The 22,906-nt window shown below is 39.5% G+C and overlaps 1 protein-coding gene across 12 annotated transcripts in view; it reads left to right on the forward strand.

Moving 5' to 3' along the window:
* Window positions 1–22,906, forward strand: part of MYT1L (myelin transcription factor 1 like) — a 485,235-nt gene that overhangs the window by 456,998 nt on the left and 5,331 nt on the right. For all 12 annotated transcript variants that reach the window (XM_019537449.1, XM_019537454.1, XM_019537450.1 and 9 more), the window contains 2 exons: window positions 13,059–13,150; window positions 16,759–16,862. In XM_019537449.1, the coding sequence (XP_019392994.1) occupies window positions 13,059–13,150; window positions 16,759–16,862 (196 nt within the window). The remainder of the gene's footprint in view (window positions 1–13,058; window positions 13,151–16,758; window positions 16,863–22,906) is intronic.

Raw genomic sequence — 22,906 nt, forward strand, 5'->3', positions numbered from 1 at the left:
AACCTGTCTAGGTCTGATTGCAGCCTATTCCTCCCTTCTAGTGTGCCCACATCCCCCTACATCTTAGTGTCATCAGCAAATTTGAACAGGGTGCTATTTACCCCCTTGTAATATGGTTGGTATGTAGTCATGCTGGTCCAGGGACTACTCTAGAAGCAAAGCCTTTGTGGTGATATCTTTTACTGGTCCAATTATATCATTGGGAGAGAAGTTAGACAAGTTTTACCTTTAGCTTTAGCTTTCCCAACCATGTAGTTGCTGGTCCAATAGAAGATATTCCCCAAAAACTTGCTTTTTGCACTGGTGAGCATGTGGAGTGGACACATGAAGTACCCTAGTGTAAGTCACTGAGCTTCAATGTAAAGACAACCCTGAGAAATCAAAAGTTACAGTGGTGTACGTGCCCATAGCTCTGTTTGCCACCCCATCTAGTTCACTGTAATGGCTTCTAATACAGGCAGCTGTCTGGGAAGTGCTGAGTGACCATCCTCCTGCTCTGGACACGTATGCTGTACATTATTATACAGATATTGTTACACCAATGTAAATGTGCCTTGTGCCTGCACTCAGATTCAGTATCTAATATTTCCTCTTCTGATGAGATGTCTTCAGGAACAAGAACCACTAGCATGACTAGGTATAGGTAACAAGCTGTGCTATTTTACTGAGGCAGCTCATTTCAGGGGAACTTACTTTGTGCGCAGAAATGAGGCGTACATTGTCACTTTTCCTCCCTCAACTCTTCTTTCTCTCCCTTCATAAAAAGGAAGAGGACAACAGCATTAATATACATGCTTGGACTTTCACAGTGAAAAATGCAAGGCACCTCTGTGCGCTTGATTTGGATTAGCCAAAGCTCTCAGCTGGAGCGTGCCACCACCACCAGGTAAACACATGCTAAAACGTTATATGCTTCTTGAATCAACTAGTTTCATTCTCACTTGACAGTACAGTGTAACCTCATAAATCTGGCGTTCAAAATTCTGGAATTCTCAGAAATCTGGCACTGTAAGCAGGTGGTGGCGGCTGCTCCCGGGGCTGCAGCAGGGAGCAAAGTGGAGGGAACTGTCAGTGGGTGCAGGGCAGGGGGCACGGCTCCTGCTGCAGCAGGGACTGGGGCGAGTGGGAACACGTGGAACCTCAGGGGGCACCGGACATAGCACAGGTTTTCCACACTCACCCCATTTCCTGCTGCAGCGGGTCTGGGAGCGGCCAACGCCAGCTGCCTGCAGCTGCTGGGCTGTGCCATGCCCCAAACTCCCTGGGGCTCTGTTTGGTGCAGGCAGTGGTGTCGGCTGATCCTGGGACCACTGCACCAGAGGCTGGGATGAATGGGGACAAGCTGAGCCCCAGGACAGCATGGGGCATGGTGCAGCTTGTCCCCACTCACTCCAGCACCTGCTGCAGCGGTTCCAGGAACAGTCAATGCCAGCTGCGGAGGGAGCTGTCAGTGGGTGTGGCGTGGGAGGGGTGCAGCTCTTACTGCTACACTCCTCACCCTGGGAAGAGCCCATCACAGCCCCGCAGCCTGCAGCACGCCTGGGGTGTGAGTAGAAGCAAGAGCTGCCCCCTCCCTGCCCCACATCCACTGACAGTTCCCTCCACTTTGCTCCCTGCTGCAGCCCCTGGAGCAGCCAACACCACCTGCCTGCAGCCGTGCCTCTCCCCCTGCCCCAGCCTCATTCCCTCCCTCCCTCACAGCCGGTTTCAAAAATCTGGCATTTTCAAATTTCCAGCAGGTGCCGGGTCCCAAGGATGCCAGATTTATGAGTTTATACTGTATTTAGAGAAATACAGCATGTAAGGAGTGCACTTACCCAAACTTTACCTGATTGGGAGGAACAAATTTATTATCAGTGAAGCAAAGTGTTCAATTTTTTTTTTCTATGAAGAATGGCAATAGCAGGCAAAGTAACCTTATTTACTTTCCCAGTACAAAAATGCTAATATTCTACACTAGAATAAGACAATTGTAGACCTTTATGCCTCTGTAAAAATCAACATAAGGTTTATCAGGCATTAGAGCATAAAAAAATGAGTGAAAACAGGATTGCGCACTAATCCCTCTTGTAACAGAAGAGCTGCGACTCAGATGTCAGTTGTAAAGGCCTTACATCCGATGTGAGATTATGTGTATTAACCTACTGGAACCACTTAGTAATCTGGTGATGTGTTTCTCTTTGTTGGGGTTGTTTTCAGAAAAGTCATTTTCTGAAAAGTGATTGTTGAGGAGTGATTTAACTCTTTGCCCACTGAAACAGAATTTACTACTGTTTTGTTTTGTTTACTAATGGATCAGGACAAGTAAAAGCAGGCCATGTCTATGTGGTTTGCCTTGCCCTTTTGAATCATTTATCTTATTCCTGCCTAGGCCACATATAACAATTGAAGTGTAACAGCTGCTGCCTTTTTGAAAGATCTCCAAATGTACGTGTTTGCATACTCAGAGAATAGGGACTGTCTAACATGGAAGGGACATTAAAGACTCCTGCAAGTCCTGATTCACTTTACTGCATAGTATCTATTCATTTATTATTATTATCATTGTCATTATTACTATCATCATCATCATCATTGTTTATGTTATTACTGTTAGTGTTATTATTATTATTGTTAATACTGATATTAAAAGGATGGTGTTAAAGTGATATTGTAGCCAGGATGGTCCAGAAGTTATGTGAGAGGAAAGAATTCCTCAGGATCCTTAGAATTCCAATATTTTCTTGGACCAACTGCATAGCTGGGAAGAGTTAGACAGGCTTTCAAATACAAGACAGTCTTCATCAGGTCTGAGCAGTAAAAGACAGTACAGAATAGTCTATCTTTAAAAAGATACCCAGTGGGTGCGCCTACACATTTACTGTGCAATAACCAAACTCACTGCGCAATATGGGCGCACATCTACATGTGTACACCCATAATGAGCAGTAAATGTGGCAACTTACACCAACTTAGGTGTAAATTACTGTGCAGTTAGTTACTGTGCAGTAACGCATGTGTAGACACCTTACAGTAAGACTGTGTGCAGGGACTGACTTGGGACTTTAATGCACTTTAATGCTTGCATATATAGACACTGGCCTGTTCCCACTTACTCTGCAATAACTTTAATCCAGTGTAAATGTATGTGTAGACACATCCAGTTGAACCAAAAGTTGATCAAGGGGTCCGCACTTTTCTGTTCCACCCATCAGTACTTGCAGTATTTAGTCTCACTGGCTAGAGACAGAAATTACACAAACTGGTATAAGTGATCAGAAACTGATCTGGTTCAAATCTGTAATGTAACAGAAGTTCAGTGCACATAAACCACTTTCAAAATAGGTGAAATTGGTTTAAGATAAATGTGGATGGATGTACTATCAGACTTAACTGAGTTAGGTTAAATTGGTTTATTGAACTTCTGTCACAGATCACCTCCAGATTCAAATTAACTCACAGTCCCCCAGCTTCCCAGGATGCTTTGCACCTCCCCTGCAGTGCCCGCCCCTCCCCCCTTGTAGAGTGGGTTGCCTAGCCTTGGCCCAAGCTGTCCGCTTCAGCCGAGCAGCGAGGCATGCTCTAGCATCTCCTAGTTTCTGGCCTGAGCCACAGCAGGCATGTGGCTGCATTTCCAGAATGAAAAGTGAACATCTGTTCACTTGCATTAGAAATACATTTCTAACCTTTATACATGTAAGAACATAAGAAGAACTAGATTGAGTCAGGCCAATGATTGATCTAATACCATATCCTATCTCGAACTATGGCAACTAGTAGACACTTAACAGGAGTATATGAGCAGCAAATGTTTAGTATAACCTATCCCCTGTCAATCCCTTGCTGACTTTACCCATGATTGGTTTATGATCAATAAATGATCATAATAATGATCAGCTGTTATTTTGAATAGCTATTTTGAACGGACCTATCCTCCATGAATTTGTCTAATCCCTTTTTGAACTGGTTGTACTATCTGCCTCCACAAATTCCTGTGGCAATGAGTTCCACAAGTTAACTATACACTATTTTTAAAAAGTACTTCTGTTTGTCTTAAACCTGCTTCATTTCAGTGGATGCTCCCAAGTTCTCGTATTCTGGGATTTCATGAATAACAGTTCCTTATTCACTTCATCCACACTGTTCATGATTTGGGAGAAGTCTATCACATAACCCACCTCAGTCTCCTCCTTTCCAAACTGAAGGGTCCTAGTGTTTTTTTAGTTTTCCCTGGGACACCAGCTACTTCATATCATGTTACCCATTGTTGTCCTCTGTACTTTTTCTAATTCCACTACATTCTGTTCTGCACACAGAGTAATAGATTTATTTAGTGATATAGGGATGTTTTCTATTTTGTTTTCAATTCCTTTTTTAATGATACTTATTTTTTTATTAGCTTTTTTGGTTGCCACTGCACATTTTGCTAGTGATTTTAGAGAACTATCTACAATCCAAGATCTCTTTCCTGAGTCACAATGGCTAGTTCAGTGCCCAACACTGTATATTTATAATTGAGGTATTTTTCCCCACGTGTATTACTCTGCACTTGCTAGTTTGAAAGTTGATCTGGCAATCAGTTTTGTAAGGTCTTTTGTGCAGCTCCTCTCTCTCAGCTTGGGATTTGACCACCCAGCTTTAAAACTTTAAAATTCACAGTGCACTCGCTTTTTCAGGTCCTTTATGAAAATATTGAACAAAACTACCCAAGCATATATCCCTGTGGGACTGCACTGTTGACCTTCCTCCATCATGAAAAATGACCTTTCAGCTATCCCTTTTGTTTCCTTTTGATCCATGAAAGGACCTTCCCTCCAGTCCTACAGAATTTCCATTTTTTACTAGCCTGTGGTGATGAACCTGGTCAAAGCCTTTTTGAAAATCCATATGTATTATAACTATTGGATCCCCCTTGTCCACATGCTTGTTAACACCCTTAAAGAACTCCAATAGACCGGTGAGGCAGGATTTCCCTTTACAGGAAGTATACTGACATTTCCAGTAGATCAAGTGTACCCATGTATTGCTGATTTTTTCCTTTTATTTAGATTCTATCTACTTGCCACAGAGATAGATAGGAAACTCACTGGTTCTCAGGATCACTTCTGGAGCCCTTTTAGAAGATGAGTGTTATATGAGAAACCTCCCAGTTGTCTGACACAAAGAGAATTTGTATAGATAGGTTATATACTATTGCCAAGTGTTCTGCAATTTCACACTGCTGTTCCTTCACAACTGTGGGGTGAAAACCAGCTGGTCCTGGGGACTTATTAATTGAATTTATTGATTTGTTCTAAAACTTCTTCTATTGGTTATTGCCTTCTTCCAACTGGCTGTTACTATCTGTCTTCACCTTCAGGTGCTTAGAGCATCCAGCAGTTTCCACCCATTTATTGGAAATAGCCTCAACCCAAACTTCAGTGTTGGCCTGTTGAGACTTTTGAGCATATTGATAGGACCACAGTGGACCACAATGATAGTCTGAGTAAATTCAATTCTGGGTCATTTTTCTGGCTTATTAAAGATGTAGAGGAAACATTCATGATCAGATAAGTGTAAACTGCTCTATTCATGATAATGGCATATTATTCTAAACTGCAGAGAAGACCATGTAAAAATCAGCATGACAGAGGATCCTAGCAGACTGCTGGTAGTTTCTGTGTGGGTGCCAGCACAGGACACAGGTACGGCACTTACTTCATGACTCTCCCTAACACCACCTTCCCACATGGTAAAGTGAAGCCAACTGACAAATTTAACTCAGGTTGTCCCCTGTGGAAATTTGTCTTTGACTTACTCTCTAAGCCAATTAAGCCCTCTTTTCTCAGGTTATAGCCTCACTATGCAAAGAAATCAGAATGCTTTTCCCCTGGGCAGTGGTTTGGGTCACAGTTTCTCTCTGTTGGCTTGATGGTAATGTCTGCAGAACTTTCATCCCCTCTATTTTCAATTTTTCGTCTAGTCTTTGGGTTTCATTCCTGTGTCTTCCTTGTCTCTTGCTGTTGTGAGGAGCTAGAGATATATGTTAGCACTTCCCTTTCCCAGCATTCCCTGCCATGATGCTTACCAGTATCAACCCAAACTCCAAATCCCAGAATGTCCCAGTCCTTGCTAAAACCAGGAACTAGGTAATATTAGAAACAGACCATGCCTTAAACAACTGGTATACTCTCTTGCTCTGTATCTTTAACGATTTCACTGATGACTGTTTTAGCAGAAAGATTCAGGTTCTGTGGAACAGCACACAGAGGGGGTTAGGGAGGGGGTTATTTAATTGGGCGGAGCCTGGTGAGAATGCCTTCCTTGCCTCTGAACTGGGCAAATAATTTGAAAATAAGTCCAAACAATCCCTTAACATGTCTGCCAAACCAAGCTCCTTTTGTTACCTGGTGACATCTTGATGCAACATCATGGCACTGCAAATTCAGAAGATAATGTTTCTGTCCTGAAAAAGGATGATTTTTGTACAGCAGCACAGGCATCCCTGCAATGATGATCCAGAAGAGTCTTTTCTCCAAGAGACCTGAAATACAGAAGGAATAGGTTAGCCACTTCCGTATTTAGGCTACATAAGAACATTAAAGCACTGGATGGGAAGGTTCCTTGTGAGTCCATATCACACAGTAGCATAACTAGGGATATGAGAGGCGCACAAGTGTTGGACACTGAATTAGAAGGGGTGCCAGAATGACACTTCTCCTCCCTGCTGTCAGGAATAGCCATGTAAAAGCCAGGTGCTGGGACAGGGCAGGAGCAGCCCCAACATGTCAGGATCAGTGAGGGTCTTTGAGTCCCCAGGGCACATAAAACTAATCTCCTTTCTCTCCCCCTCCCTCTGGTCTCTGGCATTCAGCACCCCTCACTTGGGGACATTTTGCCCAGTACACAAAACTTGATAGTTACACCTCTGCAATCACAGGAAACAATGTTATATGCTTCTTCATATAAACTTAGCAAGCTCCATCTTAAAACAGATTGTTTGACACCACTACTGCTATTTGTAAGGCTGTTCCAGGACCTCATTGGTACTGATGGTTAGAAACTTTCTTCAAACTTCCAGTCTAAATTTAGTAACAGCTCATTTGAATCTCTATCTTACTGTGCCTGCCTTATCCCTTAGCTTATATAGCTCTTCTTCCTCCCTTTTGTTTATCTATGACAAAAAAACATAAACCATTTGGTTTGCTAAACAGCACAAAACCTTCTTAGTCTCTCTGCATTCTTCTTTTCTGATTGCATACTGTAAAAGCTACTAATTCACCTAACCTAGTTTACAATCAGATCCTTCAGCCAACTGTGATCCAGATGTAAGATAAAAAACATTCCAGATTGAGCACGAAAGGAGAGAGATCCTAGTAGGGTGAGATTCCAGATGGAACAAAATCTTATCCCCATTTTCTCTTTTGTGCCAATAATATCTTTCTCTCATATATAATTGTACATCTTGCATCATTTTATAGTTAGAATCCACTGAGCTACTACATTCTCTTGTCTTTACATTGTTTTGCAAGACTCACTTCCTCCATAGTTATAGCACTGTGCTAGGTGCTGCACAAACGAACAAAAAAGAGATAATGTATTTTCTGAACAGTTTACTTATAGAGGAGATAAATGCATGGTAAAAGGAAAAAATCCCCAGAGAAAAATAGATTTATCCAAGGTCATAGAGCAGGTCAATGCAGATCTTGGAACAGAACTATGTCCTGGCTCCCAGCTACTAAACCACGCTAGCAGCTTAGAAGTCTGCTGCTACCCAATGCTGCTACATGATAATGCTGACAGTATTTTATAATATTGATTGCATTTTTTTTTAATAATTGTATAATATCTCAGGAACAGACTTAAGTATTGAATTGAATTGAATTTTTTTGATGGAAAAGGAAAAATTCAAATTTCTCAGTGCTTAATAAAAATTCAGAGTTTTGTGAACGTAATAATTCAGACTTTTCAGAGCAGCATCTTTAATGACTGAATGTCAGCAATAGAAATTCACAGATTGTAACGTTAGTAAGTATAGTTTCAGTCATCTTGTTTAACCTCCAGCATACCACAGGACTTAAAGGCTAAGTATAGACATTCAAAAAAGATAGGTAGTGAACAGAACCCGTTGGTGGGGTGGAGCAATCAGGTTCTATGTGTATCCAACTTCTCCCCTGTTACGATTATAGACCAGTTTTGCATGCTGAACTTCTGTTTTGTTACGCATATAGACCCATTTCCAGTCACTTATACTGGTAAAAGTGTAATGTCTGTACCTGGCCAGAACTTCACCTATGTATTACTTCATCAAGCTTGAGAACTTGTGGTTGAAATAAAGCACATAATTTAGTAACAAATCAACTTTTAGCTAAAAATGTGTGCGAGAGAAGATGCCACATCCCTTGGAAACCTGTTTCAAATTGGTATTAGATTATATAGGAGAAAGTAAATTGCAGTATTCATCTTGACTCTGGATTTAAATCAGATCTGTGAATAATTAAAACATTATTAGGAATTTTTCATCTAGCAAAGGATGCTAAAGATAATCATGAAAACCTTTTTAAAAAATACATTAGAAGCCGTAAGCCATTGAGTGAATCAGTGGAACCATGACCAAGGTGTAAAAGATTCAGTCAGGGACAATAAAGCCATAGCAGAGAAGCTGAATGAATTCTTTGCATCAGTTTTTATCTCAGAATATACTGGGGAAATTCCCATGCCAGATCAATCCTTCCTACTAGATAGGTCTGAAGAGTTGGAGCACAATGAAATGGCAACAGAAGTTTTAGAACAAATCAATAAAGTAATAAGCAGAAGTCACCAGGACCAAATGACCTTCACCTGAGAGTTCTGAAGGAACTCAAAGGAGAAATTGCAGAACTGTTTTATATTAAGTGTATATAATTTTCACTCTCTGCTAGGAAATGTTCTTTTTCTAAAGTCCAGCAAACAGCCTGATCCAGGATATTACATATTTTAAAAAGCCTTTTGGAAAGAAGACAATTCATCTATGCATAGTGGAGAGCTCTATAAAAACTGTTGTTAAAAATGGCTTCTTTGCCAGAGGACTGATATGTTGCCAAAATAACACTCACCTTCAAAAAGGTTTCCAAACGTGATCTTGAGAACTGGTGAGTCTCTCTTCTAATTCTGGCAAGTCAGTAGAATCTTTAATGAAGAATAAAACAATCAGTCACACGGACATATGAGATCAGCTGGAGAAGAATCAGCACGTTTTTTGTAAGGGGAAATCCTGTCTTGCCAATAGATTGCTTGGAGGGTTTTAACAAGCATGTGGACAAGAGGGATACATTTGGACTTAAAAAAGCTTTTGACAAGACCCCTCTCCTAAGGCTTTTAAACAAACTGTGCTGCCAGGGGATTGGAGGAAAGGTTTTTTCATAGATTGAGAACTGGTTAAAAGATAGGAAACAAAGGGTAGTGATCACTTTTCAGGATGGTGGGAGGTGAGAAATGTAGTCCTGCAGGGATCTGTGCTGGGCCTAATTTTGCTCAACATTTTCATCAGTGACCTGCACATGGGTGTGTATAGAGAAATCTCCAAATTTGTTGATGATACCAAATTATTCTGGGTAGTCAAATCCCAAACTGAAGAAGAGAAGCTGTGGAGAAATCTCACCCAGATTAGTGAGTAAAAAGTGGTAGATGAACTTCACTGTGGACAAGTGCCAGGTAATACACATTGGGTAAAAATAACTTCAATTGAAATACATTCTATGATTCAGGAAAGAGACCTTGTAGTCATTGTAGATCTCTAAAAATGTCAGCTTACTGTGTAGTGGCAACCAAAAAAGTCAGTAAAATGCTGGGTATCATTAAGAAAACAAAATGGAGACCATCATCATGCCATTTTACAAATCCATGATGCACTCACTTCATAAATATGGAAATAAGTACAGTTCTACTCTCCACATCTCTTAAAAAGGATGTAATAGGATTGGAAAAGTACAGAGAAGGGCAACCGAAATGAAAAGGGGCCTGGAGTAGTTGCTATACTAGAAGAGAGGCGATGGGGGATATGATAGAGGTCTATAAAATCATGAAGAGTGCGGACCCAGGGAACTGCTGTTCACCAAGTCCCAGAATACTGGAACCAGGGAGTGCCCACTGAAATTAGTAGAGACAGGTTTAAAACTAAGAAGAGAAAGCATTTTTTACTTACACTTGTAGAATTCATTGCCACAAGAGGTGGTAGAGGCAGATAGCATAGCCAGGTTGGAAAAGGGTCTAGACAAATTCATGTATGAAATTTTCATTAATAGTTATTGAACAGAATGTTTGAAAATGTTTCCTCTGGTATCTCTAAACCAATAATGGTGGGTAAGAGCAAGGGTAAGGAACAGGGGGTAGATCACACTAAATGTATCTGATTCAGTACTCTCCCTCTAAAACATCCAGTACTGCCACTGTCAGAGACAGGCCTATTTGTTGTGTGAAGGGTTTGTTGGACCATTCGTTGACCTAGTGCAGCACTTACATTTTAATAGTCTACTCCATCTCTGAGAACTAAATGTACATACATTCAATGGGATGTATGTAGCATACAGACTATAGAGGTCCACTAAGTTATATCTTCTATATGTCCGTATGTATATAAGTCCTCGGACTTACGACATGGTTGGTTCCTGAATACTGCGTCTTAAGTCGAAACATTGTAACTCGAAACCAATTTTCTCATAAGAAACAAGGTTATAAATAGGGGATTGGTTCCTGAACCAAGGCCCGATACCCTATTTTCACTAAAAATACCCCAGAATTTTGTACTTGACCAATTATAGATGAGTAATATAGCTACATTAATGTATTTATATTGTAAATAGCTATCATATTGACTTGGAAGGACTTCTTTGAGGTGACTTTGCTGGACTTTTTGAAAGGCTCTTGGTTGGACTTTTTGAAGGGTTCTTGGCTGGAGTCTTCTCAGGAGTCTTGGCTGCAGGTTTTTCTGAGTCTTCTCAGGAGTCTTGGCTGCTTTCTTAAAGGAAGTGTCCAAGGAAGTTTGGACAGATGTTCTCCAGGGAGATGAGCAACACAGCAAACTTGTTCGCTGGTATGGCATCGGATTGGATCAAGCGTTGTAAAGTTGAAACTGATGTCATAAAATTGAAACAGGGTAGCAATTTATAAATGTTGTAGGTGCGAAACATTGTAACTTGAAAGGTTGTAAGTCGAGAACTGCCTGTATTATATTACTATATATTATAATATGTGTGTGTATTGAACAACATAGAACAGTTTCTTGGAAGCATTTCAAAATTTCCTTTGGTTTTCAAGGTTGATAGAAATGGGAAAATAATACTTTACCTCAAAATGACGGTGAATATATTTTCCTTTTTTTCCCCATTCTATTCAAAATAAAAGCATCAAAGACATGATTTTTAGAGATGGTGATAGTTTTTTGCCCATAGTTAATTTCAGATATAAAATGGTAAGCACAGGATATCCTGACCATTGTTTTCATTCATCACTATAGGGAGCAGAAAGAATGCATTCTCATGACAAGCTTTTCTGTATTCTATAGTTAGAAGAAAGCCATATGAAAAGCAATTTAAACTTTTTGGGCAACTTAAGTGACAATGGATAACTGAGTCTGCATCCATACACATCACAAATTCAGCATTCTAATATACATCCCACGACTAGCAATGGCAACATCCCATTTTTGATCCTTTAGGGACTTTTTTGAAGATACATGATGAAATAGTGGCCTCAGTGAAGTCAATGGCAACTCTCCATTTATGTTAGTGGGATAAGAATTTAAAGAGGAAAAAATCAGGTAGTAAGATTTCTGTATATTAGCAATTTTGCCAATAATTAAATGTCAGCTGCTGTAAGTTGACAGAGTTCTGTTGAAGACAGTATAGCTATGTAGCTATGTTGATTTACACTGGCTGAGATCTTGCCTAATATTTAATTAATGAGCAAATAAAACCACTGAGCTAATAGTGACAGATACAGATATTCCATATACTTGTAATAGTTGAGATACCATTTCTAAAGTCAATTGTTTCTGCTTTAGTAGTTATTGCTCACTATCCAGCTTTCTGTGCACACATTTACAAATGTAAAAAATTACTGATTGACTGAAAGTTGTTCTATAAGGTATATCATATTTTGGCTAAATGAATTTCTGTGGCGGCCTTTATAGTACAGGAGGTCTGCTTTACACTAGATATTAATCAAAGACTTTATAGCTTAATTGGGTAACTAGTTTGTCCTACATTTAAGAGATAATGAACTGAAATAGAAATAATTGCTTCAGACCTTCGAATAATCTATGTTTTAAATGGACTGTTACATTTTCCTTAACTTTCTGAATCATAGCAAAAATTCCACATTTCATAAAACTGTTTAGATAAGTACTCATCTGTAATGTATAAAACTGCACTCAAAATAGTATGTAGATTTAGTATGTAGAATAATATGTAGCTTTTGGAGGAACTAGGCCTAATACATACTGTAAAATCTAGTTTTATGTAAATTGTATATAATTTTCACTATTTATTGGGAAATGCACTTTTTCTAACAGTCTGATGCAACATATATCATGTATTTTAAAAAGCCATTTGAAAAGAAGACAATTCACTTATGTGAACATGAGAGCTTTATAAAAACAAACATATTTTAAAGATGCTTATCATTCAAATGAGCTAAGTGTTAAAGATACAGCCAGCTTGTCCCTCCTGTCCTTGAAATACAGAATGACCATGTTTGTGTTTATAAAACTGGAGGGGGTGGGGGCAATAGTGTTTTGTTTAATTTGGACACTTAAGTGGTCATCCTTTAGAAAAGCTAATTTCTTACAAGGGCACTGCATCATTAGGTGACTGAATTGTTTAGAACTTTTTCATGTTTTACCTTTTCCTAGTTTTTTATATAATCTGCATGAATGGAAAGAGGTGAGGGTGGAAGTAAAAAAGTAAGGGATCATTTACAATAAATTCTTGTTCTTTTTCAGAACCAAACACAATGTGGACAAACTTCCTCTCTTTTGTTTTCAGGCTGGGGCTGGTCTTAGTTGACAGATTTATCATTAATGACCTCTTTCAATTAATAGACTCTTTTTTTATTGTTTACAGTCTATCGGGATGCCCCAGAGCCACTTCAGCCATGAAGAAGGCAAAGCTGTCTGGGGAACAAATGCTAACAATAAAGCAGCGGGCCAGTAACGGTAAAATTTTAATCATTATCATTTAAATATTGTTATTTTAGAAGATAAAATAGATATTGCTCTGTGGGCCTTTTCTGTGTATGTAGGTCTTTTTTTGTATTTTTAACAGATTCCTTACAGTTAGGAAAGCAGCGGACTTTCGTGTTGGGAAGCCTGATTTAGAAATACAGTGGGTCAGATTTTGGTCTGATTTATACTAGCGTAAATCTGCAAAACTAAATATTACAGCGTACTAAAATGCTGTGCTTTTCTGGTTCATTTATCATGCTCTAATGTGATTAGTGGGTCTTAATGGTTTGTCCAAAAGGGAAAAAAACCTTACTTTCAGAGGTACTGAGTACTAGCACTACACTGAGCTGTGTGTGCATAGTACTTCGTGAAAGTTGGACTAGAGGGACTTAAGCTATTCATCATCAGGAAATCTTACAGCCATTTTGGAGGTCCCAAACATTCCCCATTCCTGGGTGATGGCCTTTGACTTATGGGAGACTAGGAAACTATTTTTCTGCTTTTGTCCTCCGAGACATAAAAAGACAAAGCATTGTAATGAACTTATGTCATGGTATTTCCACCCCCATGTTGGAATAAAATGAAAAGCACCTTCAGCATCATATAGACAGTATAAGAGAAAGCACTTCTTAGTGCATGTTCAGAATGTTATTTAATAAGGACCTTTAAAGTAGGGATTTTTCCTCAGCCATAAAACTCATCCCTTCCATGTAAAATAAGCTCCCATCAAAATCCGTAGAACTGCAACCTTATCCTCTTTCATTTTAAAGTATATCACTTCCTTAATGACCTATAGAAAACTGCCTTCTCATATGTCTAGATAAGTGGTTTTTAACCTGCAGCCCACAGGCTACATGCAGCCCCATCAACACACTGCTGTGGCCCATAAGTTGTGTGGGTGCAACACACGTAACACATTGAGAGCTGCAAGTGTGGCGCACTATAGCAAATAGGTTGAGAATCACTTGTCTAGGCTTATGGGGAGTTATGATCACTGCTTCCAGCTAATTAAGAATTGTGCTCATTCTATTATTTTTGTTACCATTTTCCCCATCCCCACTCTTCCACCTGTATGTTTTGCATTTCAGACTGCGAGCTCACTGGGACAGGGACTATCATTTATTATATTTTTATGGCACTTAATGCAAACAGGCTTTGATTTAACCTTTGGCATGATTATAATGTAAAATATTTAGAATCGGTAGCAATCCATACTTGGGCCTTCTGCACTGAGAAAACAAACATGCAGGTTGGGGTTGAAATTATGTAGCGCTTTGTCTGACTCCAACAAAAGTCCAGTTCAGCCCCTATTGTTTAAGGAATAATGGCTACTACCAGGCACTTCAAAGGAGCCTACAATTAGGTAAAATGTGAGATTCATTAGAATTCTTTAGAAGCCAAGAGAATCCCCTGGGTTTTGGGAGGGACCTGTAAAAATGTGGAAGTAATTTGGTATAGATGTAAAGTCACTAGGGTTCCTACTTACATGCATAGATTGCATAAAAGCATACTTTACAGTTCAAAGAATCTATTGGCAGGCAAAATACCCATCTACCTCACAAGAAAAACTGTTATGAGGACCATGAGTCAGTACGCACAAAATATATACAAACCACTTGTTTGTATGTAAGTCTGTTTATCTTTTGGAGGGATTCGTTCAGCTTTTGCAGGTGTGTCTCCTTTTGGAAACCCTTCTATTTGTTGTTCACTGTTATCGAGAAAAGAAATGTTAAATAGAACAGGAAATATCCAATGTATTAGAACTTATTTTTGCCCTAATCACAAAATGCTGATTGATGTGTCCTACTAAAGTCCTTTTGTTTAAACTTAAGCGCAATTGATGCAATTTCTTAAGCCATTCAGTGTAGTTCTATTATAGTGCATTATATTAGTATACTATAGCAGACTGAAAATTGTCTTCTACTTCTTAACATCTCAGGACAAATCCTCAACTGGGATAAACTGGGGTGTTCCATCAGCTTTGGTTACTGTGGGAGGCAGAAGGGTGAGGAAGGCAGCGGTAGCAGAACTGAGCATTGAGCATTGAGAAACTGAGCATTGAGAAATCATGACCAGACCTCCCTAAAAGTATGGATGTGTTTTAAAAACTGAGACATGTAAAAAATAAGTTTCTCAGTGTTCTTCTCTGTGAAGTTGTAGGGAGCTGGTCTCTTACAGTTTATATAGTTCAAAAATCAACCCTAAATCAGAAGCAGAAATGTTGGAAGAAGTTAGGCAGGGGATTCCACTTGCCCTCTCGTAACTCCTGGCATACGGGCACTGCCATTCTAGGCCTTTTTACCCTATCATTATCCTGCTTTTACCTATCCATACTGTTGTGACCAGTCTTTTGCCCCACATGTACCCACCTTCCATGCTCTTTTCCTAGCTTCTGGGTATGATACCTTCCTCATGCTTTTGCCTTTCCTTTCCCCTCAATCTTCCACGATTTTTCTTTTTTTGCCTTGCTCATTCAGCTTTGATTCTTCCTCTTCTGTTTTGCTGCCTTCTGCACATATACCCCATTGCTGTCCACTACATCCACATTACTCATTCCTGTCCTTTTTATGCCCGTATGTTCACGCAGTCCTCATAGTGCCACTCTCTTCTAAAGGCCAGTATAGCATCTTTCCTGAGAGCAATTAGGATTCATTCTCATTCCCAAAGGGTAGCAGTGGCCATCTTTGCTAAGGGCAACATAACCTGCCTTCATCATAACCTGCCCCAGACCTCTGGCTCAAAATAGTTTCATGATTTATTTTATAAGAGTTACCACTATGACAAACCGTGGGAAGTTTGTCAGATTCAAGGGTTGGATCAGTAAAGGCACTTACTAGGGAAGTTTATTTACCATTTCTTTCACGTCTGTACTTGCCCCCTGCATAGCCCCAATAGATAACTACTTAGGTGACTTTAAAAAGTGTCTATCTGCATCCTTATGAACCTAAATGACTGTAAATACATGTCCCCTAAATACTTAAGTCATTTCTGAAGTTGGAATTTAGACTTATGAGTCGCTTGGTACTTTTGAAAGTTTTACTGTAGTCATTTATTAATGACATTACTGAACCACAGAGTTAGTGAGAGCATCAGCCCTAACTGCAGGGTGCCCCAGTGTTCAATGTTACTGTATTATAAAATTCTCCTTCCCCCTCAATGTATAAACAAATGATTTGGGAACAGTTATGACATAATAATATTGCCTAGTCAGAAAATTTTTCTTTCTGCAAAATGACTCCATAGTTCACAGAGCTAATATTTTTTATAGAAAAAAATTTGATAGTGCAAGAGGATTAATTACAGGAGATGTGTTTCTGGCAACACAGAGTTCAAATCAGTGCATTTAAGGGATACATTATGTTTTTATCTCACCCTCAGTTATTTCCATCATTCCCATTAGAAAATTACTGCGGATGTTAAAAGAGCTGGAGACATAGTGGGAAATATATAGGTTTAACTTCAAGTGGAAAGTTTGATGAGTCTTAGGGTTTTGAATGTTTACTTTACTAAGTTTAATTTCAAATGTGAAATGACTTGATGACTGAACTTAGATTTATAGCTTACATTTTTAACGTCTCTTTTATTTTTATATTGCATAGGTATAGAAAATGATGAAGAAATTAAGCAGTTAGACGAAGAAATCAAGGAACTAAATGAATCCAATTCCCAGATGGAAGCTGATATGATTAAACTCAGAACTCAGGTAACAGTTTTATGAAGCCCTAAATTCAGCCACTTTTTATGTACAATTGGTCAAAAGAAATATAAGAAATACACTATTCTCTTTTACACATTTTGCTTTTATTTCCTATATAATTTGTCATTTACAAGTTTAGAAAATATTATCTGCACTGCTATATCTATGACACATGCCACCAATTATAAGAAAAATGAAAGCCATGGTTAAATATATTTTCCAAAATTGTTGCCAAAGGGTGACCTGTGTAGACAGCTTTGCATTTTCTTCTGGTAAGGTTATATGCAACCGTAACATCAGTTACACTCTCAAAGGGCTAACTTTGTTATGTACTGCTATGGCAAAGAGTATGGATAGACAGCACAGTGTGCGCCAGGCCTTTTGCTTGCAGAGGGAATTCATGCTAGAGAAACAGCAACTGCTGTACCTTCACATATGGTAGGCAGTATGCCTTCCATATCCAGAGAGTCAGAGACCTGGTTCACAGCTCATGTTAAGCCCATCTAGGGTCCACAGGAGCGATCAGAAAACAGAAAAATACATTGGAAAATTTCTCATTTGTGCTTTTCAAGAAAACCTCTTTTTGGTGACAGCCTTGACTCGTTTTCTGGATAGTTTGAAAATGAGGGAAGGAATAAAAATGGTAAAATTTTTCATCCACTGTTCATTGAAATTGTCATTTCCCTAACATTCCCTAACAGCCAAATCTTATATCCAGTACAGTTTGTAGCACTTTGTCTCCGCACAACTTGTGCTTATGGAGAGCAAGTACCAAGGGTGTAATTTTTCCAAAGTGCTTTCCATTTACCAACCTCAGTATGTTCTCTTCTAAAAAGCCCCTTGACTTCAATGAGAGAAATGCTAAGCCAGTAGCATCTATTTTTGGAAGTCCCACTCCAGCAGTCTGTATAGGTGTCTGTGCTGCCTTCCCTTGTTCAAAAGAAATATGAGCAGGATCTGACCCATAGATTTTGAACAGTTATATCCTAGCCAAATCAGTATCAAGTTTAACCATTCCATGAACGTGTACTTAGGGCTCTTCTTATCATTGTTGACATTTGTGTCAAAATATTTTTATAGTCATATGTAAGGAAACTGTATGCGTAGAAATAACATATCAGTAGCTATATGAGCAGCATTAACATTTTTTAACATGAAATTAAAAAAATATGAAGCAGTCCTCCCACCCAAAGCATGTGCCTACACGTGTGCCCCACTGCACAGTTAGTCTTGCTCAGTCCTGGCGGTATTCAGGTTGTTTCAGACCTTACTGCTGAGTAGCTCATTGCTACTGTACAGTACCAGTGAGCTACATTGCCATAGCTCACCACTACAGCAATGTTGTGTCTCGTGTAGACACACCCAAAGAGCATAAAATAATATACATGTGAATTGGCAAGATATTGGCTTGTTTTGATAACACCCAGTACTTGTTTCCTTCTGATAAGTAAAGTGTTATAAGGATGCAATCCTTATGAAGATTTGTGTATGTGAACTTCTTATAGGCCCAACTGAATGGTATTCATGTATGGACTGAGCTGAAATTCACCAGGGTGGAGGAAACTCCCCACATGTTTTTGGATTTCTTTGGACCAATAAATAGAATAAAATATAAAAAAAATCCTTGAGCCATCACATATGCATTCATAAAGTTAATGAGATACGAAACTGCTTGCAGGATCAGGGCTTTGGCTGATAGAGCTGTATCAACATAATGATCATATGTTTAGTTTAGTTTCTAGTATTTTGAGTCTTCTACTGTTAGTTTTCATATCTCAAACTGCACACTGCACACTCTCAGACAACAGGGCAAAGGATTATTTTGGGTCATTGCATACTTGAAGAAAGTTGAGTTCTTCACACTGCACATTCTTAAGGGATGTTCAAGGGACCTCATATATGTTTTGATGTGGAACAGCCTTGGAAAAACGGTAAAAGTGTTGCTGGTGATATTTACTGTCAATAAATCATTGGCACGAAATGGAGAATCACAGGAGAGTCAGACTTGATAATAATTTAAAAGTAATACTCTGATCTCCTTAACTTTCGTAAGGAAAACCGCTTTCAATTTAAAATCACAGACTTAGTGGAGCAAGTTACTAAGACTATCAAAGTTAAGGCTTTTAATATTAACAAAAAGTAAAGTGATATAAAAATGCATGGCCTGGTTTAGACTTCAATCATATTTCTTTACATAAGTTGGGAAATATGTAACGGACAGTAAATTAAGGTAGAATATGGTCTTCACTTTCTGTCAGTATGAGAAGTAACTACTTGTACAAATTGCTGATATTCAGTATTGTATGAAAGCAGCAGTGTGTTAAATCCTTATCATCTGCAACTTCATTAAAATTAACACAGGCTAGATACTTAGCACCTCAAGAAAAAGAAAAAAACCCTAATGGATGACCAACTGCTAAAGGATTAATCTTGCAAGATATTGTGCAGTCTCAGATTCTTCTGAAGTCAATGGGTATTGACAGCACCCTGCATTTCACAGAATATCTATTCTTATGATATTTGATGTCAAACTCTTGACTTCTATCATTACTTGTGATATATTTTAAGGATGAATATTTAAATGTAATGATTGCCAAAATGGTTGACTTCAGCAAAGGAAAAATCACAAAAACATTCACATTCATAGTGGCAATGACTACTCTTTTGTGCTGTATTCCAAAGAGAACCCTTTTTTCTTTCTGTATGTCTAATGTGCCTTGTTTGCTCCCTGACATAGAAAAATACAATCCAGAAGTGTTTGAATATGCTTCCATTACTTCTGCCACAGTAAAAATAATTGCATTGAAATCGGCACAGTTGCAAAATGATAAAAAAATAGTTCAAGAACCTTTTCCAAAGAAATGTAACCCTACAAACCAGCAATATAAGCCTCATCTTGAATTATCTGCTGCATAAATGTCAGTAGCCAAAGTCAGACCAACTCGAGAACTAATCTCATATGTACACAGAGTTCTTCAGAAAATATTTGCTCTCATCAATTAATATTGAGCACCAAATTTTCAAACGCAGCCTCTAATTTTGTGTCTACAATAATGGGCATAACAATGAGATGTGTAGTGACCTGATTGTATGAGATAAAGCAGATAGTCACATAAGGATCTTCTCCCCTTCAACCTTAAAGTTCTCATTTGAAGGTTTACTGTAAGCACCCAGACCATAATATGATTGCAGTTACAAATCAGATTGTTCAGTATTAAAATTTATCATGTCCTATAATGTATTGTGGATGCTAAATTAGAGGTGGCTTGAGATTCATTTGAGAATTTGAGCATATTGGTATTAATTTTACTTCTCCAGCTTCATTTTCTACCCTCTTGCCAATATGTATCTTAGTATCCATACTCATACCCACCCATGCCCACTCATACACACTGATGGCATGTCACCCTACAGTGACATTTATCTCTGCCCTGGTCATTCCTCAGAGTGCCCTACCCACCGATGCCCATATGCATGCTCCAAATCCAGAAATATTCTTGAAAAGATATTCTAGGGTCATCTCCACTAGCTACCTTTGAATACACCAAAGACCAAGGTCCTGACCCTAGAGTATTTTCACCAGCATATTTTCAGGTTTTTAAAGACACAAATACTCTCAGGAGTGGCCAAGGGCATGCCCTTAGTTGTTCTGTACAATGGAAAGCAAATAACCATGTACACTTTGAAAAATTTAAAAAGTGTCTTTTTTTGATGGATGCTATGTGTCTGAATAATACATTTAACATAGATAATATTGCTAGAAATGCTAATGTCTCTCAAAAATGGAATACATTTTGTAAGAATGACCATTATAGTTGTATCAACCTCATACCTAGTGGATGCATCTACACATGCCATTAAGGTGACATGATAAACTCTGGCACAGTTTACACTGGAGTTAACTGCTCCCAGGTGCAGTGTTTACATGAGAGCCCTGGACCACAGTAGTTTGAACTGGTGCGGAGCAGCCTGGCCTGGCAGCAGGCTTGGCATGTCAGCCCTGGACTCTGGGTAGTGGCTTCAGGCAGCGGATGTGACTGTATGGGGCACAGTAGTGCCCAAGGAGCAGAGCGTGTGGCTAGGCAGCAGGCAGAGATCTGGCCTGGGCTGACTGGGCATAATTTACACCTGGTTTAACATTTACACATGTGCTTAGGCACAGTTATTTTCTTCACAGTAAGTACTGTCCCCAACAGTACTATCTTATGGTGGCAAAAATTAGTTTGCTGTGGTCTAATAGCGTCACACATGTAGACAGCAAATTAATCTAGTGTGCAGTTAAGTGCATGTGTAGGTGTACCCAGTAAATCACAAACCTGATTTAGGCACCTATGTTACCTTATGCAATGAACTGGGAGAGCGAAGTATCTGAGAATCCAAGATTTAAAACACTAAGTAGAGGGACCTCTAACCTGAATAGTGAAAGAAAGGCCTGTATCTGAAATCCCGCCTCTCTCCCATATTTAGGTGTCTTACCTGTATGAATGGGAGATTGGGGATTACATTCCCAAATCACTTCCTTGACTCAGACACCTTAGTCATTCATTTGGGAAATCAAGCCTACTTTTTTTTCTTAAGACCTGGTCAGGTCTTAAGGTCCGAGGGCTGACCTTATTCTGATGGTTAGATCACTCAGCCCACCAGTGGGAGATCTGGATTCATGTCTCTCCACAGCACCCACTTCCTGGATAGATCACTTGATCCACAAAGCCACAGGCCCTCCTGTTGAAGCTTGGCCAATGGTCAAACAGGATTGCAAGATTTTGGGGAGATAGTAAGGAAGAAAGTGCATGACACTAGAGCCTACTGATGAGAGTGCCCCTTTGCAGGGAGGCAGTCCTGGGTTCCAGCTCCTTCTCTTAGGGCTACTTATTCATTTTGTGCTAAAGTGTCATTGGATAAAAAGTAAAAACAATTTCAGAAACAGGCATAAGAATCCAGGGGTCCCCCAACCCAGAAGAATGCCCCACAGGACTACAGAGTCATACTCCCTCTTGCTTGTTCATTCTTTCCACATAAGCCTTTCAAAATAGACCAGCTTCAATAAGAGGAGTGGAGTATGTGCAATCTACCTTCATAGCCTCCTTGTAGGTGGGATATCTAGTTATGAACCTGCACAGGTTGAAGAGAATCTAGAACCCAGGTCTACCATTTCCTGGGTGCTCTAACCACTAGACTATTATATAATAGGGGTAGGCACAACACTACTGTCCTTATCTTTATCTTCTCCTCTGAGTACATGAGTTTTCTTTACCTGAAAGTGCACCTTAGGCATCTAAGTTCAGTGTGGGGGAAAGGAAAGGGGGTGCAAAACCCAATATCATGTAGGTGTTTTAGTCTAAGAGATGAGGATTTTAAAAGAAACTATCCCCAGTATTTCCTATTGACTAAATTGGATGTTCCTCCCCCTGCCTCACTCCTCAGCAAACTGACTATTGTGAATCCTGTTCTTAGGCACCTAACTTGAGTGTCTGAATTCCACTCCTGGAGTCTGTTAGGAAGTTAGGGAAGGCAGCAGTAAGCATCACAGTACTTATGAGTGCATAGCCCTTTGTATATCTGGCCATTTAGGCTGCATCCAAACATGCAGTCACGTGTGGTTTGTGGCACTACAGACATCTTTGCAGCACCACAAACTGCACACCTGGAATGTTAAAACATACTCTGCAGTGCAGATTTGCAGCACGGGGGCAAAATTTGCTACCAGCATTGGCTGGTAGCAAAAAACCCCAAAAACAAAAGAGAGAGAGAAAAAGCAGTGCAGCACATACTACAATAGTGCATGCCAGAAAAAACAGAAGCTCATTCCTCGAGGGAGACGTTCTGGCTACTGGCCAGAGCATCTCTACTGTTTCATTTATGCTCAAGATGCTCGAGCATGCTGGGAGCTAAGAGCAGCGGGAGAAGGTCAGTTTGCCAGAAGCAGGACAATTTGTCCCTCACCAGAGCATGTGTGCAGGGGAGTCCACTGAGGCACAAAGTAGTGACACAGATTTGTGCTGCTACTATTTGTGCTGCTGCAAGCACATTCAGCTGTTCCCTGAGCAGCA

The sequence above is a fragment of the Crocodylus porosus genome, unplaced genomic scaffold (genome assembly GCF_001723895.1).
Source record: "Crocodylus porosus isolate Cpor-Errol unplaced genomic scaffold, CroPor_comp1, whole genome shotgun sequence".
NCBI classification, from domain to species: domain Eukaryota; kingdom Metazoa; phylum Chordata; order Crocodylia; family Crocodylidae; genus Crocodylus; species Crocodylus porosus.